Source organism: Myotis lucifugus, unplaced genomic scaffold, assembly GCF_000147115.1.
Source record: "Myotis lucifugus unplaced genomic scaffold, Myoluc2.0 scaffold_106, whole genome shotgun sequence".
Taxonomy (NCBI): Eukaryota; Metazoa; Chordata; class Mammalia; order Chiroptera; family Vespertilionidae; genus Myotis; species Myotis lucifugus.
In genome coordinates, this window is record NW_005871154.1 from 3,268,500 (window position 1) to 3,294,286 (window position 25,787).

The 25,787-nt window shown below is 34.2% G+C and overlaps 1 protein-coding gene across 17 annotated transcripts in view; it reads left to right on the forward strand.

The window, feature by feature from the left end:
* The window catches only part of PICALM (phosphatidylinositol binding clathrin assembly protein), a 111,162-nt gene that overhangs the window by 52,909 nt on the left and 32,466 nt on the right, over window positions 1–25,787 (forward strand). For 7 of the 17 annotated variants that reach the window (XM_006092891.3, XM_014459318.2, XM_014459315.2 and 4 more), the window contains exons 6-12: window positions 3,415–3,526; window positions 4,711–4,817; window positions 7,192–7,233; window positions 10,284–10,369; window positions 12,662–12,785; window positions 13,055–13,191; window positions 15,179–15,282. In XM_006092891.3, coding sequence (XP_006092953.1) covers window positions 3,415–3,526; window positions 4,711–4,817; window positions 7,192–7,233; window positions 10,284–10,369; window positions 12,662–12,785; window positions 13,055–13,191; window positions 15,179–15,282 — 712 coding nt within the window. Of the gene's footprint in view, window positions 1–3,414; window positions 3,527–4,710; window positions 4,818–7,191; window positions 7,234–10,283; window positions 10,370–12,661; window positions 12,786–13,054; window positions 13,192–15,178; window positions 15,283–20,807; window positions 20,955–25,787 lie in introns of all 17 variants that reach the window. The other 10 variants (XM_006092889.3, XM_014459309.2, XM_014459308.2 and 7 more) reach the window with 2 other exon arrangements.

Here is a 25,787-nt window from a genome sequence, read left to right on the forward strand (position 1 = left end):
GGGAAGGACTGCAAGAGTGTTCAAGGCGTGTCCAGCCCTCCCAGTCCCTGATCTGCCAGACCCAAGCAGCCAAGCTAACCTACCTGTCAGAGCCTTCTGCCCCCTGGTGGTCAGTGCACATCATAGCGACTGGTCAAGCGGTCGACTGAATGGTCGACTGATCAATCAGACACTTAGCATATTATGCTTTTATTATATAGGATAGCTTAGAATTTGCATATAATCTATGCACATCCTCCCATAAACTTTAAATAATCTCTAGATTACTTATAATGCTGCATAAATAGTTGTTATACTCTATTGTTTAGAAAATGACAAGAAAATAAGTCTACATGTTTAGTAGAGATGCAACCGTTGTAGGTTTTAACTAGTACATGTCAGCAACAATGTAACTTTTCCCCCCTAAATGTTTTCTATACATGGGTTCTTGTATATGAAGCACTTACTGTACAAGCTAAAGAAAGTGATGGAGAGGTTAAGGGGTTGATCTGAAAATCTGCTTTCTTTTGATAATGGTTTTTAGAGATTTAAAAAAAATGTATGGCAATTTTCTTTAGGAATAGTCAACTTAGTATTTCACTTTTGTAGAACTCAAAGCATTCAATTATTAAGAAATAAAAGGAAGTTCAAATAGACTTATAACAGCTTGTTTTGTAGAGATTGCCCAAGGATATTGTGTTCTCTGGAATTTTTGTTTTAACTACCATCACTTGAACCAAGTTTCCAACTTTGTGTGTAATATGTTAAATATTAGTATTTTCAAGTCTTTTCTTTGAGGGGGAGGCATCTATTTTAAGACATTTTATTTTAGTATTTCACTTTTGTAGAACTCAAAGCATTCAATTATTAAGAAATAAAAGGAAGTTCAAATAGACTTATAACAGCTTGTTTTGTAGAGATTGCCCAAGGATATTGTGTTCTCTGGAATTTTTGTTGTAACTACCATCACTTGAACCAAGTTTCCAACTTTGTGTGTAATATGTTAAATATTAGTATTTTCAAGTCTTTTCTTTGAGGGGGAGGCATCTATTTTAAGACATTTTATTTTAGAGCTTGTAAGTGCAAGTTAGTGAATGGATCCATAGCAATTTCATGCTGAAATTTGATTTTTTCCTTTAATTCTTGCTGTTGATAGTCTTTAAGTTGCTTGAGGACAGGCACCAAGTCTACTTTTTCTCTACTGTGTCCCCATTATCAGAGGTGTGTGACACATAGATACTGTTCAATAAATGTTCAGTAAATGAATCCTGTAAGTGCTTCATAGTCTAGAATGGGTTATCAGACCATGACCTGCTGCCTGTTTTTGTACAGCTTGTGAGCTAAGAATGATTTTTACATGTTTAATAAGTGGTTGAAAATAATATTTAAAAAATAGTATTTTGACAGATGAAAATTATGAAATTTAATTTTGTTTACAATAATAATATTAGAACACAGCCAGGCTCACTGGTTACATAGTGTATGTGGCTGTTCTCACGATGTAATAACAGAGTTGAATAGCTGTGATAGAGACTATATAGCCTTCAGAGTCTAAAATACAAATAGGCCCTTACAAAAAAAGTTTTCTAACCCCTAGACTAGAAAGACACAAGAGAGTGATGTAATTACTGAATGATATTTTGGGTTTGATAGTGAAGAGGGTCCAACCGTGTAATTTGTTTTTACTTTATAAAATTACTCTCTTCAGTGTTTGTATTGTACTTCATTGTATGTAACAATTTACCTGTTATGCCTATTGGGAGGGGGGGATACAGAGAAGAGAGGGGACACTAATTTTGTGTGTGTGTGTTAGATAATGTGTGTATCTACACATTTTTAAACCTATTTTGTAGGGTTAATGCCTAAAAAAAAGAATTTGGTTCAAAGGACATAAACATTTATACTTTTAAACTATTGCCAATTTACACCCTGAAAGGGTTGAGCCATTCACATGTCAACAGGTGCCTGTTTTTCTTAATTTTTATCCAATAATACCTTGGTCTTGATTATTTTGATACCTGCTGGTCTGGTGCTCCAAAAAAGGATAGTTTTTTATTTTATTATTATATCTTACTATTTTTATTATTATATCTTAATTTATCTGGTAAGCAAAGGTGAGCTTCTTTTCACATATTACTGGTCATATGAATTATCTGTTACTTGCTTTATTATTAGGATTCTCTCTCCATAATAGAAATCAGCCTTGTTAGATATTCTGCACATATTTACCAATTGGTTGCTTACTATTTAACTTTGTGCTTATGCTTTTATATACCTACCTAACAAATTAATTTTCATGTACTACATATCCTTGTTATCTACAAAAGAGCTTAAAAGTTAATTTGGCTTATCCTTTTGATTCATTCCTTGAGATAAAAATAAAATTATTTTTTGTATTCTTGATAGATAAATAAGTGATTTTTTTGTTGTTACAGCATAATTCAATAACAATAAATTTTGGTTATTCATGTGTAAGGTACTGCACTAGGCTCTTGATACTCAGCATATCATATAATTCTCCCAATAACCAGATGAGATAAAATTAATATTATCATAACTATTTTGAAGATCAGTTCGTTTGTAATATTAAGAAAAGGTATATCTATCTCTATATATAAAACCCTAAGCGACCGACCATTTGACCAGTCGCTATGACATGCACTAACCAGCAGGGGGCAGACGCTTAACGCAGGAGCTGCCCCATGGTGGTCAGGGCACTCCCACAGTGGGAGTGCCGCTCAGCTGACGGGCACCAGGCACCGGGCTCACGGCTGGAGAGCACAGCAGGACCGGGATGTGCCGGAGTGGTGCAGTGCCCAGCCCCAGCCCCTGTGGGGATCGGGTTGAAACCAGCAGTCTGGCATCTCCTGAGGGGGTCCCGGATTGCAAGAGGGCGCAGGCCAGGCTGAGGGACCCCACCCGTGCACGAACCCGTGCACCAGGCCTCTAGTATATTTAAAAGTATCTTCTACCTAGTTTATTTAGCTCAGTGCCTTGGTGATTGTAGTAACCATTTAATAAATAAATACCTTTTGGTTTAAAAATATTCAGTAAGTCCTTCATGACTCAAAGTGAACATCTAGAAAAGGGCTTTATTTTGCAAGTAGAAGTATTTAATGTTGAAATCAACTTATACTAAAAGACTTCTGAGATATAGCCCATGAATTTCAAGAGTTAAAGGGTACTTTTGTTCTCAACTGTTTATTTCAAAATTAAATTTAATGTTGTAGGATGTTTGTTTGCTTGTGACTTTTACAAACATCTAAACTCTTTGATTAAGATTTTTGCACTCTTTGTAACTCTAATTGCAAGAAATAGATGTCTTTTTCTTTAATACATCTAAATATATGAATTCACTGTATTTTAATTTGAAGGAAGTCATTGTTATTTAAAACATAAGATTAGCTAATTTTTTTTTTCTAATTTTCCCCCCAGGTTAATAGTAATGAACTTACAAATGGAGTAATAAATGCTGCCTTCATGCTCTTGTTCAAAGATGCCATTAGACTGTTTGCAGCATACAATGAAGGAATTATTAACCTATTGGGTAAATATTGCTGTAGCTTAATGACATTTTATTTCTTATCTTGTGCCATCTGGGTAACTAATATTGTCTGAGTTGTTCCTTAAGGTTGAATAAATATTTATTGAGATATATTCATTTGTTGTAACAATTTATTTGGGCAGAAATTTTATACCTGTTACATATGCTAAGTTATTAAATATACCTTTACAACTAAAATGTTTAGCTAAATGAACTTTATATTTTTTAGATATATCTGTGTTTTCTTCTATCAGTTTTATAATTTGTAGAAATATAAAAATTCCTTTAAAATTAACTTGGAATTTTCTGTCCAGGAAAAATCTTATTTCTTCATAATTTACTCCATAATGAACTTTAACTATAAAATTGATATTTTTTCTAAACTTAATTTTAAAATGGATAATTATTTTAAATGCATTAAACATTTTTTTTAAGGATGAGGTGTTTTGAGGCATTTTAGGACTATATGGTGCTTTATTGTGTATTTGGTATATGGTTGATCCTTGAACAGCACAGATATTTTTTTCAACAAATATAGTTAATATATTTTTCTTATTATTTTCTCTCTTTTTTTGTTCTTTTGTTTTGTTAATCCTTACATGAGGATAGTTTTTTCCATTGAGAGAGTCGCAGTGGGGGGGGGCAGGGGGAGAGGAGGAGAGAGAGAGAAACATCCATGTGAAGCTGGTTGCCTCCTACATGTGCCCTGACTCAGGGCTGGGAGCAAACCTGAGACCGACCTTTCAGTGCTCGGGACGATGCTGTTACCACTGAGTAACACCGTTTAGGGCTCTTTTGATTTTCTTTTCTCTAGCTTACTATAGTATATAACATATGTAATATACAAAATATATGTTAATTGACTGTTTGTTATTCTTAAGGCTTACCAGTCTATTAGTAGGTAAAATTTTGGGATGTCAAAATTTATATGCAGATTTTCAATTGCATGGGAATTGGTGCTCCTACCGCCACCCCCCCCACCCCCCCACCCCCGCATTGTTTAGGAGTTAACTGTATATGGAATGCAGTTATTTTGCCTAGAAACGCTCTGTTTTTCCCAGTGGGATTTGGATTTGGTTTTCAAAGAGTGCCAAACTACAAATATCATATATCAAATGTGTCCACATTTCTTTTTGAGTGTTATAATTTTATGTGAGTAAAAGTATTTTTATATCTTCTTTTGGCAGAAAAATATTTTGATATGAAAAAGAACCAGTGCAAAGAAGGTCTTGACATCTATAAGAAGTTCCTGACCAGGATGACAAGAATCTCAGAGTTTCTCAAAGTTGCAGAGGTAAACTGTCTTTAAGTGACTATATTTCTTAACCTGCTTTTTTGTCTATAAGTGTATATTTAATTCAATACTGAACAGTGACAGGTAATTTAAAATCCTATATAATAAAAGGGTAATATGCAAACTGACCCTAATAGCAGAACGACTGGGAATGACTGGTCACTATGACACACACTGACCACCAGGGGGCAGACGCTCAATGCAGGAGCTGCTCCCTGGTGGTCAGTGCGCTCCCACATGGAGGAGCTCTGCTCAGCCACAAGCCAGGCTGATGGCTGCCAGTACAGCGGTGGTGGTGGGAGCCTTTCCCGCCTCCTCAGCAGTGCTAAGGATGTCCGACTGCAGCTTAGGCCTGCTCCCCGCTGGCAAGTAGACATCCCCCGAGGGCTCCCGGGCTGCCAGAGGGATGCCTGACTGCCAGCTTAGGCCCAATCCCCCGGGGAGCAGGCCTAAGCCAGCAGGTGGTCATCCCCCAAGGGGTCCCAGGCTGCGAGAGGGCACAGGCCGGGCTGAGGGGTCCCCCCTCCCCCCCGAGTGCACAAATTTTTGTGCACTGGGTCTCTAGTTTATTTATAAATTAGGTAGGTGGCACACAGTAGTGTCAGCGATTTTTATAGTTGGAATTAGTCATGTATTTTAGAAGATTTATTGTTTTAAATATGGTAAAGACTATTCAATGATAGTGCTAAAGTCTCTTCAGTGAGACTTGTAACTGGAGCCACATTGTTCAAAATGTTTTGTTCCCCTGCAGAAGTGAATTTGGTGTATTTATTGTTTTTCAGTGATTATAAAAACCATGAGTATGGGTAACAGAATAATCTAATTTTGCAAATCTATTTAAGAAATAATTTTCTGAAATTGTCACAAAAAAGTTGTGGTAATGCTTACAGGCATTATCTTGCTTGTACAGAGTCAGGTCTTAAAGTGCTTTTGTTTGTTTTTCTTTACCCTCTTTCTACCTATCACCACCAGAAATGTCTTACTAGGATAATTCTGGAAGATGGCTAGGCTATAGTTATATCAAAGTAGTTAAACTGGAACTAGCAAGTTGGTGATTTTAGCTCTATTTACCATAGTGATTTTATTCTGTAGCAGATGAATACAACAGGATGGTGAGACCTTTGAAAAAAAATATGCTTTGTGGTGTTAATCAGCTATTTTATAAAGTCTACTGCAGTTTATTTTGAATTTAAAGTATCTTTCAGAGAAATTAATGTTTTTTCCCCCATTTTTGTAGGGCCAGTCACATTAAAAGCAGAAGATAAAAGTTTGTGCTATGATTCCAGTAAATTCTTTAAATACATTTTAATTTAACTTTCCCTTTTGGCCTGTTTTATCCTTTGCATTTGATAGTTATAATTATTGACTTAAGTTTTAAGTCCTTGTTTACCTCTGGATCTGCTGGTCTTACTTTGAGATGGAATAGACCATCTGTTCCATATGATCTGAGAAATAAGAAAATTCTCCTGCCCTAAAATACTTTTTCATGATGCTGTCTTTGGGATTGTAATTTCATTATGAGATCTTAGTTCTTGGAGTAAAAAGGCACAAGTAACATTTTTAAATGTGTTTGAAAGGGACATATGTATTAGCTATTGATTAGCTATTAAGATCTCAGTTTGAATTATTTTATCAACTTTTCTACTGATGTCATTCTGGGGCTGGCCCTTGAGAAGAGAGAATGATTAGAAAATGAAACATAACCCCAGGGAGGGAAAGAGTTTTTTAATTTGGGTACTAGAATAATAAATAGGAATCGTTTTTATCTTCTTTTGCTGGAATTTGTCTAGTGCTTGAACATCATGAAAGCCTGTTTGGAATTGCTTTGTGAAAATAATTATATCCTGGTTAGATACCAGTTTGCATTTGTATAAAACTGGCCTACTTGAGTGAACATAGGTTTTAAAAAATTGTTATCTATGGTGATTGCCTGGGAAAGCATATTTTACAGAGGAAGACAAAGTTATTGACATCAGGTTTTGTTTTTTTTTTTAACTCTTTTCATGCCGCAGGAAACTTGTTTGTAGTCAGCCTTCATTCTTGCCATGAGTTTTTATCATATAGCATCATGAAGTGATGGATTTTTCAGATTATGACAAGGTACAGGTGCTTAGAAGATACGGAGATGGTAATTTAATAGTCTTATTGAATTTCCAAAAACTCTGGTTTTCCTCCTGTTAAACTTTAGAGCCATCAAATAACATCTAAGTCCCTGGAAATACTGAATGATATATTTGGAGATTAAATATTTTTCTGAAGTCTATTTAAAATAGTGTTCACAGAACTAGTCATAAATGTCATTTTCTAGTTGTTATTTATATAACATCTTTATTATAATTTTATCTATTAAATACAATGTTGCTTCTTCTTACAGCAAGTTGGAATTGACAGAGGTGATATACCAGATCTTTCACAGGTAAGTATATTTTTATATCAATTCACTGTCTGCTATGTATTGTTAGGTAGGTGTGAAAGGCACCAAATGAATAATATTCAGCTCATGCTAACAAGGAAATCAGTGTGATTTTTCTTGACAGACATTAATATTTTAATGTATTGATGATAATTGTTCTAGCATGATCATATAGAGTGATCTGTTCACCTCTTATATTGGTGGAGCTAGCCACTACTATATCATTCTTTTAGTTTATTCTTTTTAATCTCTCTTTCCTGTCATCATCAAAAGGAAGAATTGAACTTAGAGAATGGTATTTTTAAAACAAAATGTGCACTATTGATAGAGAAATTTTTCCCCAGTTTGTTTCCTCTGATAGGATACAAGACACCCAGTTTGTTTGAGTTTTCAAAGGATGTTTCCTTTGCCCCACTTGAAGATAGATAATTATTTTATACAGGATTTATGTTTCCTGTTTTAAACCTTCTGCTTTGGCTATTTGACTCAGGTAGGAGTATTAAATAGAGATAAACCTCAAAACATGATTTGGAAGAAGAGAGCAGGCTTTGATAATCTGTTTGAGTCCCGGCTATGCCACTAGCTTGCCTGTGATTTGAGGAAGTTACTCTCTTTGCTTCAGTTTCATCATCTCTAAAATGGAGATATTGTAATACCCACTTCATAAGGTAGTTGGGGCGATTAAATGAGTTAATACCTAAGCACAGCATTAAGCACTCATTGTTAGCTATTACATTGATTTTATCATCATAAAAAAAATATTTTAGGGCCTCGCCAGTGTGGTTCAGTGGTTGAGCATTGACCTATGAACCAGGAGGTAACCAGGATGTTTGATTCCTGGTCAGGGCATATGCCCAGGGTTCAGGCTCGATCCCCTGTAGAGGTAGCGTGCAGGAGGCAACTGATCTATGATTCTCTCTCATCATTGATGTTTCTCTCTCTCCCTCACCATTCCTCCCTCTGAAATCAATAAATATATATATTTTTAATTACAGGAAAGAAACTTTAAACCTGCTTTTATCTTTTTTCTGACTTTCACTGTTTTTGTTTGTTTGTTTTTACTGAATATTAGGAATGAAAGTACCTGGCATAAACTATCCTTGTAACATTTGTATCACCTCTCTCCTTAAGAGACTCTTTTATCTCATTTTAAATTGCTCTGGGACATCTTTTAAATAAAGGTCTTTTTGTATTTCTCTGTACCGAACTTGTTCTGTTTCATCCCTTTGATTTCCAGGCCAAGAGTACATAATAGATCTAGTTATGGGTTATATGTAAATAAAACACTCTGCATTTGAGATCAATTGACCTTATTAAGATTGAGTACATTATTTACTAAGATGTGAGAAAAATCATTGCTAGAACAATCTATCTATATATATATATATAAAAGTCTAATATGCTAAGTGTCCTTCCACCCATCCGACTGGTCACTATGATGTGCACTGATCACCAGAGGGCAGACTCTCAATGCAGGAGCTGCTGTGACGCACACTGGCCATTTACAGAGAAATGCCAGCTATTGTTAGATCCCTGTAATCCAGAAACTCTTTCTCAGTATTTGGGGTAATTAAATGCCACTGATACATTTGCTTCACTTAGTAATAGTTTTTTCTCAGATCATTGAAAAGTTGCCCTTTTGAAAGTGATTAACTCTTTAGATTAAGTTGAGATTTGCCATAGAGCCTGAGAGTTTAAAAGCTAGTCTTTTTTAAAAAAAATTGAGGTAAATATCTATATCAGTGAGGTTTGATAACTACAAACATTTGATAAAAATAAATTCTATCACCTCAATTCTTGTGTGCCTTTCCAGTCACTCTCTGGTTCTCTCCATGCAAACCTCTGTTTAGATTTCTAATAATGTAATTTTATCAAATCTTGAATTTAATATAAATGGAATCATGCAAGTATTTATTCCTGTGTCTGGCTTCTTTTGTTCATCATTGTGTTTTGAGATCTGTCCATGTCATTGAAAGTACCATTAAATTATTCTTTATTGCTGCATATTTACCACAATTTTGTTTATGCATTTTCCAAATGATGGACTTTTGGATTATTTACAGTTTTTTACTATTTATAAATAATGCTACTTAAATCATTCTTGAACAAGTCTTTTCTTGAGGAGACACACTTTTGTATCTATTTTGGGTGAATAATTAGGAATGGAATTGGGTAATTAAGGTAGATGTATATTTGACTTTATAAAAAACATCCAGATCATTTTTCAAGGTGGATGTACTTCTACCAACATTATATGGGAGATGCACCAACATTTGATATTGCTAGTCCATTTAACTTCAGGCATTCTAGTTGGTAAGAAGTTGTATTTCATTGTGATTTTAATTTTTATTTCTTTGATGTTAGTCTTCAGTTTCATTTATCAATAATTATTCAAAAATTAATCAGAAAGTACTTATTAAGTACCAGGAACATGCTCAACAGTATGTCTAGCTTTTAGGAGTATGGTTCTCTTTTAATAAATTAAATATTTTAAAAATTTAAGGATCCTCTTAAATGTTTACATAATCTTAGTTTTCATATTTTTATTATGTTTATTAATACCCCTTACTAGTTCATTCTTATCTATAATAATAAAAGTGTAATATGCTAATTAGACCGGATGTCCTTCCAGATGACTGGGTCTGCAAGGGAAGCCCGGTGTCGGGTGCCAGAGGGAAGCCGGTGTCGGCAGCCGGGGGAAGGAAGGCCTACTCTTGTACAGTTTTTGTGCATCGGGCCTCTAGTCTATATTAATAAAAGCGTAATATGCTAATTGGACCAGACAGCCGAACAACCGTCTGGACAACCTTCCCGACTGAAGCCAGGGATGCGAGGGCCAAGGCAAGCCGCCGCAGCTGTGAGGGCCGAGCCCCTTGCATGAATTTTGTGCATCGGGCCTCCAGTATAATAATAATAATAGTGTCATTCTTAGGTAGCTAAAATTCCATTGTTAATTAGTTCATTATTTTTCTTTCCCTCCTATGTCAGATGATACTTGATTTATTTTGATCAATGGCCTGATTATCATGAAAGTCTTATTTCTATAATTTCAGGCCCCCAGTAGTCTTCTTGATGCTTTGGAACAACATTTAGCTTCCTTGGAAGGAAAGAAAATCAAAGATTCTACAGCTGCAAGCAGGTACATTATTCTTCAGAGGGCAGAGAGCAGGAGTGATGTTTCTGAGAGAGTCGATAAATCCAGCTCAAATTCTAAGTTATTTAATGTCTCTGTATCTTGATTTAATAACTTATAAAATTGGTTTAACAGTAGTATCAGCCTCATAGAGTTGCTGTGAAGGGTTAAAATGGGTTAATACATGTAAATTCTTAGAATAGTTCCTGATCTTCAATAAATGTTAGCAACTGTTAAGGTGATGACAATGACTACTTGGTGTAGAATTGTGTTCATAGTGTGAAGAGTTCTCTTAAAGATGATAATGCATTGATTCGTATGATGTTTTATAATTATAAATTGCCTTTTTTATAAATTTGATTAAACCTCACAATAGCCCTGTGAACTATGCTAGTAGTAACTCTGGGCCTCAAACCTAGGATGTCTGACATCAGATTTTATCATCTTTCTCTAATGTCAGTTCACAGGGTTAATTATTGACATACTATATTTTAATCAGTCTGTTAGGCTGATTTCCAAGACAAAGACCAATTAACTTAGGAAATTGAAAGTAACACAGACCATCTTACATCAGTCTTGTAACATGATTTCTGTGTTGGGTAGTGATTGAAGTAATGTTCATGTATTCTTACAAAGATTTCTTTTTAACAATACAAAAAAATGTTGTATGAAATGCAATGAGAAGCTTCTTTTTAGACATTTTTTTATTGTTGTTTCAGAATTTGGTGTTTTTAACAACAAAACTTAAGTAATTTGTAAAGGAAAATATTGTTACTGAATTTTAATAGTTTTTAATTCTAAATATGCTCTCTGAATTTTCTAGTAGGCTTTTAGAAGTATAAGCCCAAATTATAAGGCCCAGAGATTTGAGAAAGTAATGAAAAATAAAGCCAAGGAGACTGAAAATTTGTTGGGTTTCTTGCCTTGTCTGGGTGGCTTAGTTGGTTGGAGAGTACACCAAAAAAGATTGTGGGTTTGATCCCTGGTCAGGACGTGTATGAGAGGCAACCAATTGATGTTTCTCTCTTACATTGATGTTTCTCTCTTTCTCTAATAAAATCAATAAAAACATATCTTCAGGGGAGGATTAAACAAATTTGTTGGGTTTCTTGCATTTCTGTGACAAGTATATTACTCGCTCCTTTATTAAATTAATTTTACATAAAATTTAAATATTTTTGCCACTTTTGTGCTTTAGAAATTAATGATACTTGGTTTGGGATAAAATGAAAATGAATAAAGGTCATTAGAGAAGAGTAGTTCTTCAGGTTAGCATTCTTTGCCACATGGGTTTATTTTATCTAGAATTAACATTTGGGAATTTAATGTTGGGGTTTATGGTATTGGTAAGGTGTTGATATAAGGGAAAGGAAGCAGCTTACTGAGAATCTGCTAGTGAGAGATGATGCATTGTGCATGACTAATATGCTTGAAAAGGAAATTCTAATTTAAAAGGGTATCAGATAAAGTAGGTGCCAGATGGACCAGTGACTGGAATGAAATTGACCTTCCTTTGAGGTATCCGGTGGTCCTCTGGGAACTACATCTTTGGGTATTATAAAGGAAACATACCTAGACACATTATCACTGGTACTCATGTTTTACTGTACCTGTAGTAGCACTGCAAAAACCCAGGCTATAAATTATTGGAGTTATTTCCTGTGAGAAACTCACTGTTTTTTATTCATCTGGGTTTTCTCGAGAGTATGTGAGCTCTTTCCTAATTGTATAGGTTCTCTTCCTTGGGGCTTGGAATACCATATTTTCATCAGTCTGCAATGTCTCACAGTTATTGAGACCCCTGTCCAAAATCCAATTCTTACTTTAAAAAGAGTGAATATGTGGCCCTAGCCAGTGTGGTCAGTGGTTAGAGCGCCAGGTCATGCACCAAAGGATTGCAGGTTCTATTCCCAATCAATGGCTCATGCCTGGGTTGCAGGTTCCATCCCTGGCCATGGTCGGGGCATGTGTGCCTGTCTCTCTCACATTGTTTCTCTCTCTCTATTTCTGTCTCTTTCCCCTACCCTCCCTCTCACTCTCTCTAAAAATCAGTGGAAAAAATATCCTCTGGTGAGGATTAACAACAATAACAATAACAAAAAGTGTGAATGTGTGTGTAAATCATCTAACTGCTAATAATTCTCTAGGTTACTGGGTAGAATATTTCATATGAAGTACTGGTTTTGACTTCAGAAGTTCATAATTATTGTGCCTCTTGGTTACCAGATCATTTTATAACCAGGTTGTAATGTGAAATGTTGGGCAGAAAGCCAAATTACCTTTGTCCAATTATTATAGGGCGACAACACTTTCCAACGCAGTCTCTTCCCTGGCAAGTACTGGCTTGTCTCTTACCAAAGTGGATGAAAGGGAAAAGCAGGCAGCATTAGAGGAAGAACAGGCTCGTTTAAAAGCTTTAAAGGTAGGTGTGTGCATTCTTTTTATTTGGAAAAACAAATACAGGTGTTCATAAAATAATTAGGATCTCTATAGAAACTAACAGTATTTTATGTATAGTTGTCCATATGAGGTAAAATTCAGTACTTAGTCTAATTTTTCGTCCTGAAATTGGATGACTAATAAACAGAATACCTTTCTGTTATCAGAACAAAATTAGAAAATACTTTTGTTTAGAGGACATACAAACAAATCTGCTTTTGGATTCCTTATGGTAGTTACCTTTCTCAACAGGAACAGCGCCTAAAAGAACTTGCAAAGAAACCTCATACCTCTTTAACAACTGCAGCCTCTCCTGTGTCCACCTCAGCAGGGGGTATAATGACTGTACCAGTCATTGACCTGTTTTCTACCCCTAGTTCTTCTAACAGGTAAGTGGAGAGGGTAAAGATTTCTATTGAATACTTAGGTTTAAAGACTTCCAATAGAAGTTATGCAGAGCTTTTCAGGTTTAATTTATCATTTGTAATCATAAATTCATACAAAGGAGGTGCTGATAAGTGGTAGTATAGGTATAATAACTAAATATAAAGTGATAAGAGTTTGTATTTTGCCTATTTAGGAAATGCAAGATAGCTAAATTATAAATTTATAATAATTGGAATAGAGTAGATTATCTCTTGGCAAACATGTCATTGTTTACAAACACATTTATGAGGTGTCTAATGGTTCAAGACCCCTTATAACTCTTGGAGATGTGTGTGTGTGTGTGTGTGTGTGTGTGTGTGTGTAAGTAAGAGAGAAAGAGAGAGATGTATTTCAAAATATCCTTTCATTGGGTATTAAATGTCTTTTTCATGTCCATTCCTTGGTGTTAAACTCAGTAATCTGGAGCATAGTAATAGTTTAGTTGCCTATTGAAGCCTACCAGATCAACATGAATAATCTTGTTACTTAATTTAAGCTACTTAATATTTCCAGGCAAATTAGAATAATTGGCTTTTTCAAATCTGTTCTGTCTTTTACTTCATAGTGGTTTAAAATAGAAGAGTGAAAGTTACATTGTGGTTTGAATCCTGGCTCTGTTATTTCTTAATCTTTTTTTTTTTTTTTAAACCTCAGTTTCCAAATAAGATAATGTATGGTTTGGTATAGGTCAGTTTCTTAATATTAAGTAAGCATCAGAATCACCTGGAGGATTAATTAAACCACAGATTTCTTAGTCTCACCCTGAGTTTCTGATTTTTTGGTGTCGGGTGAGGACCAAGAATTTTCATTTTCAACAGGTTCCCAGATTTAGCACATGTTTTAGCTCCCTAAAGTCTCAGCTGTTTGGTGAATTTAGTTATGTGTTTTTCTTTCAGCTTTATTTTTTGTTTTGTTTTTGTATGCCATTTTCCTTAGTTCCTAATAAAATGACATCAAACCCATTAAGTATTAAATTTTCCACTTGGGGACTTGAAAAGAAGTCTGTTTTAGGGGAAATGAATGGAAAAGAATGTTGAATGTTTGAGGATGAAAAATATTTTTTTCATCTAATTTGACTATGTTTTATTTCACTTAATTTACTCAGAAGTTTTCACCTTTTTTATAGTAATTGAGGGCAAATCTTACAGCCTATTACAGAATGCTTATTGTATATTCTAAATGTATTTGTACTTTTAAGTTACCAATGTATAAAACTATTTTTTATATCCAAAAGACATTTCTTTAAAACAGTTTTAAATGTAAGTTAAAAGTGATCTAAGCTGTGGTACACTTAATGCTTCAGTTCATGGAAATCCTAGGATTGTTTTTTGAGTTGTTATTCCTTAATTACATAAAAGTCTTGTGGTAAAAAATATATAAGCATTCCTCTCTGGAGTTGTGTAATGGGTGGCTCTGTTATAAGTTTATAGCATAGATGCATGTATAATTTTTCCCTGAATTATTGACATGTTTGAAGTATGACGCAGTAGAGGTGAGGTTAATAGATATTTTACTTTGTGTAGGCTTTTTGATATTGCAAATGCAATTGAAATTTTTTAAAGATTAAAAGAAAAAAAACAACTTTTAAAAAAATTAAAATTGCCATGATGTTTCATATTTTGAATCATGTCATTTAGGTTCATTTCAATAAGGAAATCAGTATTTTACTAGGGAAGTTATTGATCTTTTCCTGAAGGATTATTATTACTTGAATCCTATGCAAACTGAAGATATGGGTACTTGAATATTTTTCTAGGCCTTCTTAGAAATATGCTGTTGTGTGAGGGATGTGCCATTGTTATCTTACTGAAACTGTTCCTCCTTTTGAGATTTACATTATTGAGGCTTTCTCTCAGTTTTCTTTGTAATGTTCTTACTTACTTGGGAAAAGGAAGTGACTAATGTGGCAAAATTTACCTAATAAATCATCTTTTCAAAATATCTTCCTAGCTCATCGAAGCTACCAAATGATTTGCTTGATTTGCAACAGCCAACTTTTCACCCACCTGGACTTTCAATGTCAGCTTCTTCTCAGGTAGCAAGTACATGGGGAGGTAAGCATTAATGAACTCTACTTAATATATTGTACAGGCATCTTCCCTCCCTATCCCTATTTTGTGGCATTTTATTTATTTGCATAGTTTAGATTATACTTGACACATGAGAACTTAAAAAAATAAGAAAATGGCAATGAAGTCAGTTTGCCCTTTGCAGACATGTTTTTTAATTATAAATGTAATTTTAGAATTCATGTTCAGTTAAATTATGAAATGAGGTTTAATGAAGATGAAGAGGAAGGACCAGGTGTATGTTTAAGTATAAAATTACTCTTTCATTGTTGACTTTATACTCCACAATCAGAAAATGTGTAATAGTCATTTTACTTTTGGTATAGAAAAAAATTTACTTGAAGGGGGAAAAACTCATCTTGTGCAAGTATATGATAAAGTTCAAATAAAACTCAGATGGTGTTATCAGGCAATGAATGAACTATGTTCTGACCAGGAATGTCATGACAAACTTTATATACTACTTGTATTTAAAATATTGATTTAATTCAGACCTATATGATTTTGGTATTCAAAGATTTTCCTCCTAGTACCAACAGGAATGTTTTGCTACCTTGTAGTAGTTCTTTGATGACTATATCATGACCATGACTGTGGCATCTTTAAAGGAGTGAGCCTAGTCCATGTCAGATTTTAAGCAGTTTTGCTTAGACATTTAGTATACTTTCAAATCATTTCCTTTGGTAGGTTTTGATGCTTCTCTTTGTTAGTATATGTGTAAGTGTTATTTTACAAATACTCAAAAAATATTTGGGAAGGAAAGGAGATATTCTGAGAAAGGGCACTGTCTAGGGCAGCGGTCACCAACCTTTTAGACCTCACGGACCACATTAGTGGTCCGTGGACCACCAGTTGGCGACTGCTGGTCTAGGGAACTATGAAGAATGGCAAACTTACTTTAAAATTTATATGTGGCTCATATGTAAAATCTGAATTGATTGGCTCTCTCATATCAAAGATAAAGAACGTAGTGAGTTTTTATGACATGAATTAGACTTTTTTCATCTTTATTTTAATAATTTTAGTTTTAAGAACTTTTATGCTTTGTGTTTTTTATAATTATTTCTTAAGGCTCCCTTTTGTATAATAGAACATAATCTATATGAAGGTAGATTTTTCAAATATTTTTTTCAGTGCTATATCCCTAATATATGATTTATAATAGGTGCTTTATAAATATTTGTTGAATGGCATTTTCTTTATTTCTAGACTGGGTTATTTCTGGTTCAAAATATTGGTCAGACAACAGGAGTAGTGAAACACTAAAACATTAAATTTTTAGACTCATTTTGTGGGCCATAACTTAATTTAAAAATAGTGGTTTCTGAAGGCAAGTTTTAAGTTAGCTAAATCTTGAGATCTAGGAGTAGTAGTTTCTAAAAATTATAAGCTAGTTTAAAGTCAATAAATATTTTAGATTTAGCTAAATGAACTGTAGACAGCTAATTCAGATTAAGAAAGGAGTTTCTTAAGATTCTAATTAGTCCTAGTTTTAGGATTTTTAATCTGCCAAAACTTATGTGCTTATGTTTTGCTCATTATAAATTGCTTTAGAAAAGGGTAGCAGAAATAGAATGGCTGTTTAAGCAATTTCTGCTTGCTTCCCATTAAAAAAAGAAAAAAAGAGAAGATTTTCTAAATTAAGGTTGAGAAGTTGTCTTTCTAAATAGGTGAAAAATTTTACAGAAGGCTAATGAAAATTAATATAACATTTCAAAAAACTTAATTCAGAAATTATTTTGCCTGGACACCATATACAATTAATTCTAACAATGACAAGTTAAAGTGGGGTCCCTTGGCCTGGCCTGTGGGATCAGGCTGAAACCGGCTCTCTGACATCCCGAGGAGTCCCGGATTTCGAGAGGGCGCAGGTCAGGCCGAGGGACCCCATCAGTGTGCGATCAGGGCCAGGCGAGATGCGGGAGGTTGGCCAGCCGGGGAGGGACTGGAGGGCTCCAGGGCGAGACCAGCCCTACCTCAGTCCTAATCAGCCAGATCCCAGCAGCAAGCTAATCTACCAGTCGGAGCGTCTGCCCCCGGTGGTCAGTGCACATCATAGGGACTGGTCAACTGTTTGTCTGTCCCCTGGTAGTCAGTGCAGGTCATACATAGCAAGTGGTTGAGCGGCCTTAGCATATCATTAGCATATTGTGCTTTGATTGGTTGAACAGACGACCAGACACTTAGCATATTAGGCTTTTATTATATAGAATATCCATAGCCATCTATTTGTGAATAGAATATGTTGAAATACATTTAATTATGTTTTTTTCTGTTTTTGTTTATTTTGCCCTATGTACTATTTCCTTCATAATTTTCCCCATATTTTAACATTAGGTTTGCTGTGTACAAGTGAGACTGTTAAAAATGTTAAAAAATATATAAATTAAGTACAGTGGGAGCAAGTACAAAAGCAGAAAAGCTAATTATTACATATGAGTAAAAGATGGTGATCTTTACTATGAACTCAATTTAAGAAGACTTAAAATTTGTCTTGACTTTCATATAAAGATATTTGGCTTCTGAGTTGGTGATAATTTCAGAGTTTTTATTTCTGCATATTGGTATTTTAATAAGAGTATTTTAAACAAAAATTTTGAATGCTTCCTGACTTAGAATATTGTTCATCTCCATGCCATTCAGATTATGATTTTTTACTTTATTATTAAAACTAAAGTTAGACTGAGATAAATTAATAAATAAGTCATATATAAAAAGCTTTGATCATGATGATAAATCTTTTAAAGATTTTTGAAATTAACCATTGAACATTTGAAATATGTAACATTTTGCATTGTTTTGCTTTTGTAGCATGTGACATAACAAAGATAGTTATTTTTGATTCTAAAATCTCATTCTATGCTTCTCTTTTCATTTGCTAAAAATGGATGTTAATAGATTTGGTATTTAATTTAGTTCTTATTCTTACCATAAACACCACAGACATGATGTATATTCCCAATTACAGATAAGTTAGTGATACAGAGTTAAAGGGAAGTAAGGGTTCTATGCCTATGTGAAAGGCATTTAAGATTCCACTGAAAAGAGAGAGAACACAAGCTTTCCTGTTCCTCTCATTGCATTATTAATGAGCCTTTGATTTTTAAAGAAATGTTCTGGAGTCTAAACAAGCCCTTGGTATTGAATACTAATATCTGAGAAGATTTACGTTTTCATCACTAAGAAAACTTGAATTACAACAGAAAAAATATACAATATTATCAACACAGTACACTTTGTATGTTTTAAGCAAGATTTCTAAATTTACTTCAGGCAAAATTACCATTCTGAAGTTTAATTTGCTTTAAGTCCCAACTAGCATGAAACAACATGTTATGAAAAAAATTAAATTTTCTGTGTATAAAGAGTATTTAGAATCTCAAGACTGTAATATGACTGGACAGGTTCTATTTTAATCTTTTTCTGGGGGATTATTTTTCTATGACTCTAGTATAACAAAATCAAACTTCCAAATAAATAATGATTAAAAATAATGGAAAATTCATTTTTAAAATGTTTAAAGAACTTAAAGTTGCCAGTCTAGTGAATAAAATTTAAGTTGGAAATTAGCTGGATCGTGATTTTTTTGTTTTAATGAATGTTTTTATTATTTGTATTATAGTGTCTGTTCATTCATTAACATCATATAGAGTACCTGTCGTGTTTTGTAAAGTAGATAAGAACTGGTTTTTCTAATTGTCTGGTTGACCTAAACACAGATGCACTTACACATATCTGCATATTCTTCTTGAGGATGTTTTGTATAATAGAAAATGATTGATATTAGGTGGTTAGGCAAAACACTATCAATCAGTAGAATAGCAGATAACTAATAGTGACCTTTCCCGAACATGTTTTTTCTCATAAACCGGTAGATCTGTTCTAAAATTGTGTGTTCTTTTTTTGAATGACTTCTCTCATGGCTTTTTTTGCATAGAAATCTAGAGAGGTTCTTTGTTGCTTATTGTTCAACAAAGTATAATGTACTATAAAAAGTGCATGTTTAAAAATAGCACAGTCAACTGAACCAATCAACTCTAAATTTAAATGGGCTTCTTACAAGGAGTTAGAGAAGTCATCATTACATTTTTATTTTAGTACAAAAAATACAACATATTTATTTTCTACCTTTTATTTCTGAATTATTTTTTCTGAATCTTTTCCCTCATTATTCCATATATCCTTTCTCTGCTACTGTAGATGCTGTTGATGATGCCATTCCAAACTTAATATGGGAAATATGTTAACATGATTCATCTGAGTTTGAATAGTACACCAGTGAATTTTGATACCTTTGTAAGGACTTGACTTTTGGTTGTGAATTGATGTTCCATATTAATGCATAATTCCTAGAAAGGTCCTTAAATGATACAAAAATTTAATTTTTTTTTTAAAGATTTATGACATTTAAGCCAATGACTTCAACATTTTCTTTATTTCTTTTGTAAACAGTTGTGGGGTTTGTGGAGCACTTGCCTTGAATTTATTGACTTTAAGGAAAGTATGCATATATCATAGTGAATGAGCAGGTCTTAGGCCATTGCTGCCTTCTTGTTCCATCATACAGCCTTAGAGTAAAATACAGTGCTTGATACTCTTTAGGTACCACGGTCTTTTTCATTGAGGGTCACGAACTAGAATAGACGACAGGTTGTTGTCTTCTCATTTTTTTATTGTGTTGTAATAGAAAAAGTTATGATACTATATTTTTGCTATTCTTTGTTTTTTCCTCACTCTGTTTACTTAAGGTAGGATAAATGGCTTTCTATCATTAGAATGATGATTATTTTGAATAAGATATAGGTATAGTAAATACCTGATTCTAAAACAACTTTACATATAGAATTTGATAATAGTATATATATATACTAATATTCTAGTAGGGAGCAATACCTTTGTTATTTCTTCAATAACAAATAACAATACCTTTCTTTATTTTTAACGCCAAATCTTGAAAACTCTTAGCTTGGCCTTCAAAGCTGTTTACAGTCTACTAAATGGCCAGTCTTTAGCCTCTGTTTCTAATTTTCTTAAAATCCTTTTCCCCATCATTGAATCTTTTCTTCATCTTTATTTTCTTATTTCCTACCTCTGAACTTATACAAGAGTTATTAATTTTTTGAGTAAACAAGCTTTGCCATCAGTCAATACATGTCCCACCTAGAGTGGGGAACATGATGTAAGATGGATGGCCATTTTACAGAAGCATTTTGTTTATTATTCCTTTTTAACTACCTGATGGTGGCTTCCTAATGCTGGAAAGCAGATCTATTCTTAATTTGCTACTATTAATGGATACATAAATGTTTTTGGGTTTTTTTTTTCTGAGAATTCAATTTAAAATATGTTAAAATGCAGTTCTTCCTTCTTGGTGATTAGGTGTTTTTGCATGTAAGGTTAATAAGCAGTAATATAGCCACTACTTTTCACTTTGCATCTTTTGACTAATTATAATACTAATTAATTTACTTCCTTTCTTCATTTTGTTGTAATGCACTTGGACTACACAGATCCTTTCTCTGCTACTGTAGATGCTGTTGATGATGCCATTCCAAACTTAAATCCTTTCATCACAAGTAGTGGTGATGTTTACCTTCCCATTCCTGCAGATGTACCCACTTTTACTACTAGGACACCTACTCATGAAATGTTTGTTGGTAAAGTACCATTTAACCTTTCTTTCCAGTTAATGTTTATACTGCCTACTTTTTTTTTTTTTTTTTACCTATCCATTAAGTATTTTTTAAAGCATTGCAATAATTACTTTGAATTTTAATATCAAATTTAAAAATAACAATAGCTATAATGGAGTGAGGTTTTTACATTGATACTAGTATTCTTGATTTTATTTAATGCAAGTTTTTAGGAAAGAAAAGTTCCTTTAAAGTTAGACTTTTTAAAGTGTTTTGTTCTCTCTTATGTTGCAATACTCAAGCTGTCTAACATCACACGCTGCATCCTGTCTATTAGTATTAGTTCAGAGAGTTGGTTATTTGGAGAGCTGTTTGAAAAGTAATATCTCTTAAACTTACATACGTGTTCATGTGTGCTTAGATTTTTCCTCTGTACTTGGGAGATAGGCTTGTTATATTAGGAGCTGTCTTAGTCTTCCTCCCCCCCTTTTTGAACTGTGAATAGTACAATTTTAAATTGTCGAAAATCTATGCATGCCTTTAAGTGTCTCATTTTATTGTTAGCCTTGAGATAAATGAAAAGTGGATACTGTAAAGCAATTGGCTGAGTGACCTTTAATTGCAGTATGAAAATCCATTAAAAGTCAAAATTTCACACCAAAATTGTACAAGAAGAGTAAGTTTTTAAGTATATACAAAACCAAAATGTTTTTGAATCCTGCTAAAAAGATGCTAATTCTGCCTTAAAAGATGGTGAAACTGCTTTTATACACTTCAACAAAATAGCTTAAGGTGACACCAATTTAAATTTTTGATTAAAGCAACATGCGGAAAGTCATCTATGTACCTACACTCTGAATACTTTGTTAGATATATCTGAAAGAGAGGGAGGAAGGAAGGCGACTCTAGAAAGCAATAGTTAGGGAATTGAGAACGTTTCAATGCAGGTGCTCTGGTTATATATAGTCAGATAACTCCAACCCATAATTATTGATTGCAATAATTCCTTTGTGTCATTGTAATGCACTAAAAATTATATAAAAAGTGGTTGAAACTAAATTTCACATTTTGTTATTCTTCAGAAAATTTGTCAAATGGAGTACCTTATTTGCTTGATAATAGGGGTTACTAGAATTACCTTTGGAGTATTTTTATTTTGTTTTTTTCTTACAAGTTTATATTTTCTCTGTTTACTATGTATGAACAAGTATATGTTTAGTAAATATGGCTGTTTGTGTCCTTTTAGTCAGTTTTCTTAATTTGAGATATAAAACAAATATGTCTTTGCTTTGGGGCCATGTGCTATTTTCATATTTTAGGTTAGAACAGTGCATGGGCTTCAGACTGTAACATCTGCTTGCACTGAAGAGGGACAGAATGGAGGGAAGTAGCCTTAAGTTAAAGGTCCTGGCTATTTCACATTTAAACAGAAGCAGAATAAAAAAATAAATAAAAGCCATTGTTATACTGTTACTTAGTTATTATTTTGGCTCTTCAAGGAAAGTCTGTAACAAGTTTAAGGCCTATGAATTGACATAAGAGGAAGACTAGAAAGCAAAGCAGATTAATAAAGTTGATGGCCATGTAGTAAAGATTAGTAGGTACATCCTATCCTATATAATAAAAGGCTAATATGAAATCGACCAAATGGCAGAACAACAGGTTGCTATGATGTGCACTGACCACCATGGGGCAGACGCTCAACACAGGAGCTGCCCCCTGGTAGTCAGTGTGCCAGAAGCCAGGCTCATGGCTGGCGAGTGCAGCAGTGGTGGCAGGAGCCTCTTTCGCCTGTGCTGCAGCATTAAGGATGTCCAACTGCTGGCTTAGGCCTGCTCCCCACATGGAGCGGGCCTAAGCTGTCGGGCAGAGGGACCCCTTGCCCCCAAGTGCATGAATTTCGTGCACTGGGCCTCTAGTTTAAAAATAACAATCATAAAATTGGTGAATTCAGAGTTTTCAAAGACCTCAAGAGAATATTTGGCCTAACCCTCAACTCTCATACTGGTAAGAGAATGTTATTACCATTTTATGGATGGATCACCTGAGTGCCAGAAAAGTTAAATGCACCAAGATAACTTAGTTATTGGGAGCAAATCCTGAAGGAGGAGACCTGCAGCATTGCTCTGCAGTGCTCTTTCTCTTATGGAAGTACCGACTTACATCCTTATATTCTCTTTCTGAGAGCAAATAGTTCAAATGAATGTTAAAGTATACTCTATTTAAAAATCTGCTAAGTTTTGTCATTAGAGAAAAAAATGTATTTTTAAAAAAAATAAAATGAAAATGAGCACAGAAGGAGAAACTAACCATTAGGCATTAGTCCAGAACAAGGGTCAACAAACTTATTCTTAAAAGGTCAGATTGTAGCCCTAGCCAGTTTGTGTTCAGTGGTTAGAGCATTGGCCCACGGACTGAAGGGTCCAGGGTTCAATTCCGGTCAAGGGCACATACCTTGGTTGCAGGCTCCATCCCTGGTCCTGGCCAGGGCACTTGTGGGAGGCAAGTGATCAATGTTTCTCTCTGTTTCTATATCTCTCTCCTTCCCTTCCACTCTCTCTAAAAATCAATGGAAAAATGTCCACGGGTGAGGATTTTTTTTAAAAAAAAAAAGTCAGATTGTAAATATTTTTGGCTGGTGAGCCAAATCATTGTCACAGCTACTCAACTATGACGACATAGTCTGAAAGTGACCATAGAAAATACATAAACATATGAGCTTGGCTGTGTTCCAAAACTTTATTTACAAAGATGTAGTATGTTGATGCCTGTCCTAGAAGAGGCCTTTTAATAAGATGACTTACAACTTAAAAATTTCTGAGAAGTAAGTTATGTAATAAAAAATTCCAAGAGTTTTTTTTACTCAGAGTAAGAACATGAAAGGACCACCCAAGGTGTGTCATTCCTAGAGCTGCATTGCCTAATTAGCTACTGACCACATATGTCATTTAAACTTTAATTAATTAAAACTAAATGTTGCCCTAACTGATTTGGCTCAGTGGATAGAGCGTCGGCCTGCGGACTGAAGGGTCCCAGGTTCGATTCTGGTCAAGGGCATGTACCTTGGTTGTGGGCACATCCCCAGTAGGGAGTGTGCAGGAGGCAGCTGAATTGATGTTTCTCTCTCATCAATGTTTCTAACTCTCTATCCCTCTTCCTTTCTCTCTGTAAAAAATCAATAAAATATATATTTTTTAAAAAACTAAACGTTAAATAAAATTAATTTTACTTTGTAAGTTGTACTAGCCACATTTTTTATTGTTCAGTGGGATGTGTGACTAGTGTCTACCATATTGTACAGGACAAAATTATAGAACATTTCTGTTATTAGAAAGTTCTATTGGCTAGTTCTGCTCTAGAACAGTGGCAAGCAAACTTTTTGTGTAAAGAGCCAGATAGTAAATACTTTAGTCTTTATAGGATACTTAAAATCTCAATTGTATATTCTTCTTCTTTTTTCTTTTCCTTTTGTTTTGTATCTTTTTCTTTCCTGTCATTTTTTAAAATAACACGTTTAAGAATTAAAAACTATTTTTAGCTCACATGGGCTTGTAAAAATAGGCCACAGCCTGTAGTTTGCCAACCCCTGCTCTGTAGGATTGAGACCAACACAGAAAAATCAGAGAACAGCTTTACAATACCCTCCAGCCCTTCTAGAGGAAGACAAAGATCTGAGGTGATGCTTAGGCTACTAGGTGGCTTTTCCTCATTAAAATAATACTGAATTATAAATCAAGGAGAGTGGTTTGTCCCAGCTATGCCATGTCCATGACCTTGTCTAGTCTAGATTTGCTTCCTCATATAAAAGAGGACATTAGAAGACAGGTTAATATTAGCTAAAAGGTCAATTGCTTCATATTTTTAAAATCTAAACAGATGCAGTGTTGGTTATTTAAAAAAGTTGTTGTGAATATAATATGTATTTTGTTTATTTTTAATCACTCCATTCTACTTTTATCTATTCCTCCTCTGTGCTTCTCCCAAATCCCACCCCAACTCCTCGGCCCTGTCCCCACCCTCATATGCCTTGTCAGATTCTTTTTCTGGTGCTCAAGCTTATCTTAATACTGCCCTTACGTGCCATGACCCTTCTGTTGTAGCTGGTTTATTTAGAGGTAGGTAATGGTATCTCTAAAATTCATCAATTTGTATAAAAGGAATTTCCTTTTGTTGTTTTTCTTAAAATGAGTCTTTAAAATATTTGAAGAAAAATACTTTTTTTCTTTTAAAGAACAGAATAATTTTTGCCAAATTTTGTTTCCTTAATTAAACACATTAATTAAACGATTTTTTGTTTGCATAGGAGTTGGTTATCTTAGTTAAGTTGGCATTAAAAAGTAGGTTTGACACAACTAAAGAATTGAAGTTTTTGACTGGCAATAAGAATTGGACCTGTTTAAAAGTATTTAAAAATGACATATATGAGGGCATTCGATGGAAAGAGAATATGTTTGGAATTCAGTGAATTTAGTTTTGGATTCCAGTTCTCCCTAAACTGTGTTAAGCAAGGATTTAACCTTTCTAAACTTAGGAAAATTGGGATATGTCTTGTAGTATTGCTGTGGGGTTTACATATATGACTGTGTAATATCCAGCACTATCCCTGGCACATAGAATTATTATTAAAACTACTATTAAAGCCCTAACTGGTTTGGCTCAGTGGATAGAGCCTCGGCCTGCAGACTCAAGGTCCCAGGTTCGATTCCGGTCAAGGGCATGTACGTTGGCTGCGGGCACATCCCCAGTAAGGGGCGTGCAGGAGGCAGCTAATCGATGTTTCTCTCTCATCGATGTTTCTAACTCTCTATTCCTCTCCCTTCCTCTCTGTAAAAATCAATAAAATAAATATATATATAT